This window comes from Octodon degus, unplaced genomic scaffold (assembly GCF_000260255.1).
Source record: "Octodon degus isolate 3935 unplaced genomic scaffold, OctDeg1.0 scaffold00436, whole genome shotgun sequence".
Classification (NCBI taxonomy): Eukaryota; Metazoa; Chordata; class Mammalia; order Rodentia; family Octodontidae; genus Octodon; species Octodon degus.
In genome coordinates, this window is record NW_004525012.1 from 418733 (window position 1) to 422920 (window position 4188).

Sequence of the window (4188 nt, forward strand, 5' to 3'; positions counted from 1 at the left end):
ACACACACACACACACACACACACACACACTAAAATAAAATGTTAAAAAAATAAATAAATAAATAAATTTAAAAAAAAAAAAGACAAGACACTTGTGGCTTTAGAAAACAGATGTTAGCCACAATGACAGAATCTGGACACCCGAGGTTGGTAGAGACCCCAAACTGACCACTGAATACTTTATTCCCCTGGAAGGTGTGCACTGCGCCAGTGATTATCCATCCGTACCTGTCTATTTTCGGATAGCCTTATTCTTTTGGTTTTCTTTTTTTTTAACAGGCATATCTTCTGTCTTGATATATCTCTTGCTTCCTCTCATGATCATATTTATTTAATCAAATCCCTAATGAAAGCCTAAACTGTGTGTGTGTGTGCTTGTGTGTGTGTGTGTGTGTGTGTGTGTGTGTGTAGTGTGTGCATGTGTGTATGTGGTGTCTCTGATTACATGCTGTCTCCCACTTTGATTTCTGGAAAGGGAATAAGTAAGAAATATCTTTGTATGATCTCTTATAGTCCAGCATTTGGTTATAAAATAGGAGAATATTAAATCCCATTGAACATTAAGTAAAGTGCATCTATCCTTTGAGAGCAAGAGCTATGTTTTATTTATCTCTGTAATTCCAGATCTCATTTCAGTGCTTGGTGGTAGGTATCTGCTGAAGGAGTAAGTGTTTTCTTAATACTGATTGGTTTCTTGAGCCATCTCATAACTGTTGAGGTGTTTTCACTATTTAAAACATCTCAGCACTGGCGAGATAGTTCAGCAGACTCAGTGCCTGCTTAGGTAAGTGTAGGGACCGGAGTTCAATCTCAAGCAGCACATCCCTGGGCATGCTGATCTAGCGACCAAGTCCAGGCCGGTGGCACACGTCTGTAATCCCAGCACTGGGAGGCTTGAAAACAGAAGGATCACTACGAGTCTGAGCTGTGTAGTGAGACCCTGCACAATATACATTTTTTAAAAATCCTTAATGCAGTGGCTAGAACCCCATAATTTTTGGTACATTAATAAAAGAAATTTACAATGACCATTCATTTTACACCCATAAAGAAGAGACTTAACAAGTCAAGTCAATGAACAATTAATTGAACACCTTCCTACAGGGCAGAGTGCAATAAATACTTGACACCTGAATGAATGGGCTTTAATTCAAAATATAAAGCATTTTGCTCCTATAAAGTATTTTGCTACTATAAAGAGAGATTTCTCTGTAAGCATGACAAGTACCATTTTCTAAGTAGAGACCACAAATCATTTCAAGTGCTTTTGATAGCAACTATCGTTCCACAGAGTATGTGCTTCATCTTTTATCACTAGCTATATATATAATCAGAGGTGAAGAAGGTGCAGATAATAAAAGTCATCTGTTGAAAGGGGAGAAAATACTTGGCTAGAGTTGGCTTTCCTTTATTGAACATATCTTAGAAATTCCTATAGATTCCTAAAGATGTAGTTTCATGCCTAAGTTCCTTTAGTTATAATTTTTCCAAGAATCTCTTGGGTTCACTGGCCAGAGCTGAGATTACAAACAGAAAGAAGGCAAAATAAATCAAAATGGAATTGTGTCACTAGTGAAAGAAGAAATGTATTTCTTAGCATTTAACAACTAACAAATATTCTTATTCATAGTCAGCATAGAGAAATAACTGTAATATTTTGAAATAAATCTGAGACACATCAAAGGGATATTTAAAATTGAAATCTCAATATAGGAAGAAATAATGGCTACGAATCATTCTAACCTAGTTATATAGTCTAAAATCTAAATAAAATTTGGGTGAAGAGAACCATTACAGGTTTTAAAAGATTAATAAATTCAAGAGCATAAAAACACTGTCAAGTAAAGAGCCAAGACAAAAATGTGCATGCTTAATAAAATAGATTTATTAAGAGACTAAAAGTAAAGCCACTTGCTACCCACACCCAGTCGGAAATACATTGATGTTGATGTAGAAATTAATAATATATGAACAGAGCAACCCAGGGAAGCAAACTACCTGCTTCACAAAGTTTAAATATGTCTGGAAAATGTCTTGCTTTCTTAGGCTGTAAGTGAGTATCAGCTTGACACTTGAGTCCTGGGTGGCTTGTTCATTATCATGGAAGAGAAGGACTTCAGTAAGCAGCAGTCAGCAGCTCTCAAGCACATCTAGAGGAAGGAAGACAGCTATTGCTCTTTGTGTTGTTCCTTGTGCAGAGAAGTGATCGGGAGTCCCATCGTCGCCAGTCACTGGTCCATCAGTAGGTGCTGTAGCCAAAACCAGAGCCAGAGCCCCATGGCCTGTAAAAGCTGTTGCCATAGCAACAGCCATTGCAACCGTCTAAGCGGAAGTTCCGGGAGCTATAGGCATTCCATCCACAACCGGAGTTCAGGGGAGAGCCCAGGGGTACAACGCAGTTCAAGGGGGTGTCTCTATAGGTCCCATGGAAGTTGGTTCCATAGCAGGGATAGCCTGGGAAGTAGCTCCCACAGCAGAAATAGCGAGTCATAGTGGCAGGAGTTGAGAAGGAGTTGGATATGTTGTGAAGGGCAAGATAGCTAAGTGTGAATGAAGGCCTGCTCCCAGGCACGGCCTTTTATACTTCCAGCTGGTGGGCAGGGCATGCCTGCCTTTACGTCTTCCTGAAGATTTGCACAAACAATCTTCCTATTATTTTCTAACAAAACGCATATAAAAAACCCACAGACTCTGCCCGTGTTTTTGTTGGCTTTTCTGTCTGCAGAGGAATGTATTACATCTTCAAAGACACTATCCTTGACATGAAACAGAACTCTTTTCATCACTGTCCCATAGTTTACTACATTCTGGCAGCATTAGGTGAGACTATTTCTGTTGTGATCATAAACACATCCCAACTGACATAGCCTGGCAAACAGCTTTGGCAAGAGTGTAAGCACTTCAAACCAAGACAAAGCCATACATTAAGATCTTTTGAGACTTGTGTGAGATCATGTTGGAACAACAGATATTCTACAATCTCTTGAAATTCACTTCTGTATCACTCCTTAATACTGGCACACCAGCTGAATTATGGGTACAGAATTTCTTTTGTGGATGAAGAAATTAATGTAGAATTAGGCAGAGATTGAGATTGTAGACTATAATGAATTTACTAAATACCACTATATCCTTCACTTTGCTTTTATGGAAAATGTATTTTAGTTTAGTTTCTTAATAAGTACATGTGTATGGTACATAGTGTTTACAGCCCTTGTGAGGAGTTGGCACGTTTAGATAACATATCTTAAGTCCTTTGTTTATCCTCTTTCCCTCCCCTCCCTTTCGTCTCTTCGCATCCCTTGACCCCCTTCCTTTTTTCTCTTAGTGCATGTTGCAGTACACATTGTTTACATACTTTGTGTGGAGTTGTTACATTAATATAATGGAGTTAGTAGAAGTATATGACAATTTAAATGCCTCTATTGTGTTATATAAATTCATCTTTTTTAATCTTCAAAAGTATTGCTACAAAAATCCATCTGAGCAAGTGTTTTTACACAGGCTGCAAGAGTACCAAGAATACAGTGGGTATGGACAATCCACTAGTAATTTTCTTCTATTTCATTTATGAGCATCCTCCTTGTTAACACATATTTTTTATGGCAAGTACACAACCTTTTGTAGTAAATCATCTTAGATGTTGCCAAACTATCTTGTTGTGAAGCTGCCATACTGGTGTTAGTGGAATGATGCTCAGTTTCAAAGTCAGGTTGTACCATGCTTGGGTCTTGTTGGCTCCTCATAAAACAAGTCTGAATGCCATAATCCATTGCACAATATAAGTTGTATTTAAGAAGGCTGCATTTTCCTGTATTCCTGTTTAGCTTATGTGGCCGTTTCTGCTGATTAAAGTCACACCAGGAAGAATTCGAGCTCAACAAAGCTAAATTTATCCTAATGTTTAAGAGGCAATCTTTTTCCTGTGCAAGTAAGAGTCTAGAATTTCTGAAAGTAAAAAATATAAAAGTTCCTGAATATAGGTTTCTTTTGTCTCTTCCCCTTAGTAGACAACCATGGGATCAAATAAGCAATACTATTCCTATCAGAAATCTGTCTATTAGGGGCCGGGGAGATGGCTCAGTAGAATAAGCAATTCCTTGGCAAGAGCAAGGGTCTGAGTTCAATCCCTATTTCCACAAGAAAGAAAGAAAGAAAGAAAGAAAGAAAGAAAGAAAGAAAGAAAGA

The 4188-nt window shown here is 38.0% G+C and overlaps 1 protein-coding gene across 1 annotated transcript; it reads right to left on the bottom strand.

Moving 5' to 3' along the window:
- Window positions 1-2239: 2239 nt before the first annotated feature.
- Window positions 2240-2491, bottom strand: LOC101566038 (keratin-associated protein 7-1). Its single transcript, XM_004648548.1, has one exon. The coding sequence runs from the start codon at window positions 2489-2491 to the stop codon at window positions 2240-2242; it is 252 nt and encodes an 83-aa protein (XP_004648605.1).
- Window positions 2492-4188: the final 1697 nt, after the last annotated feature.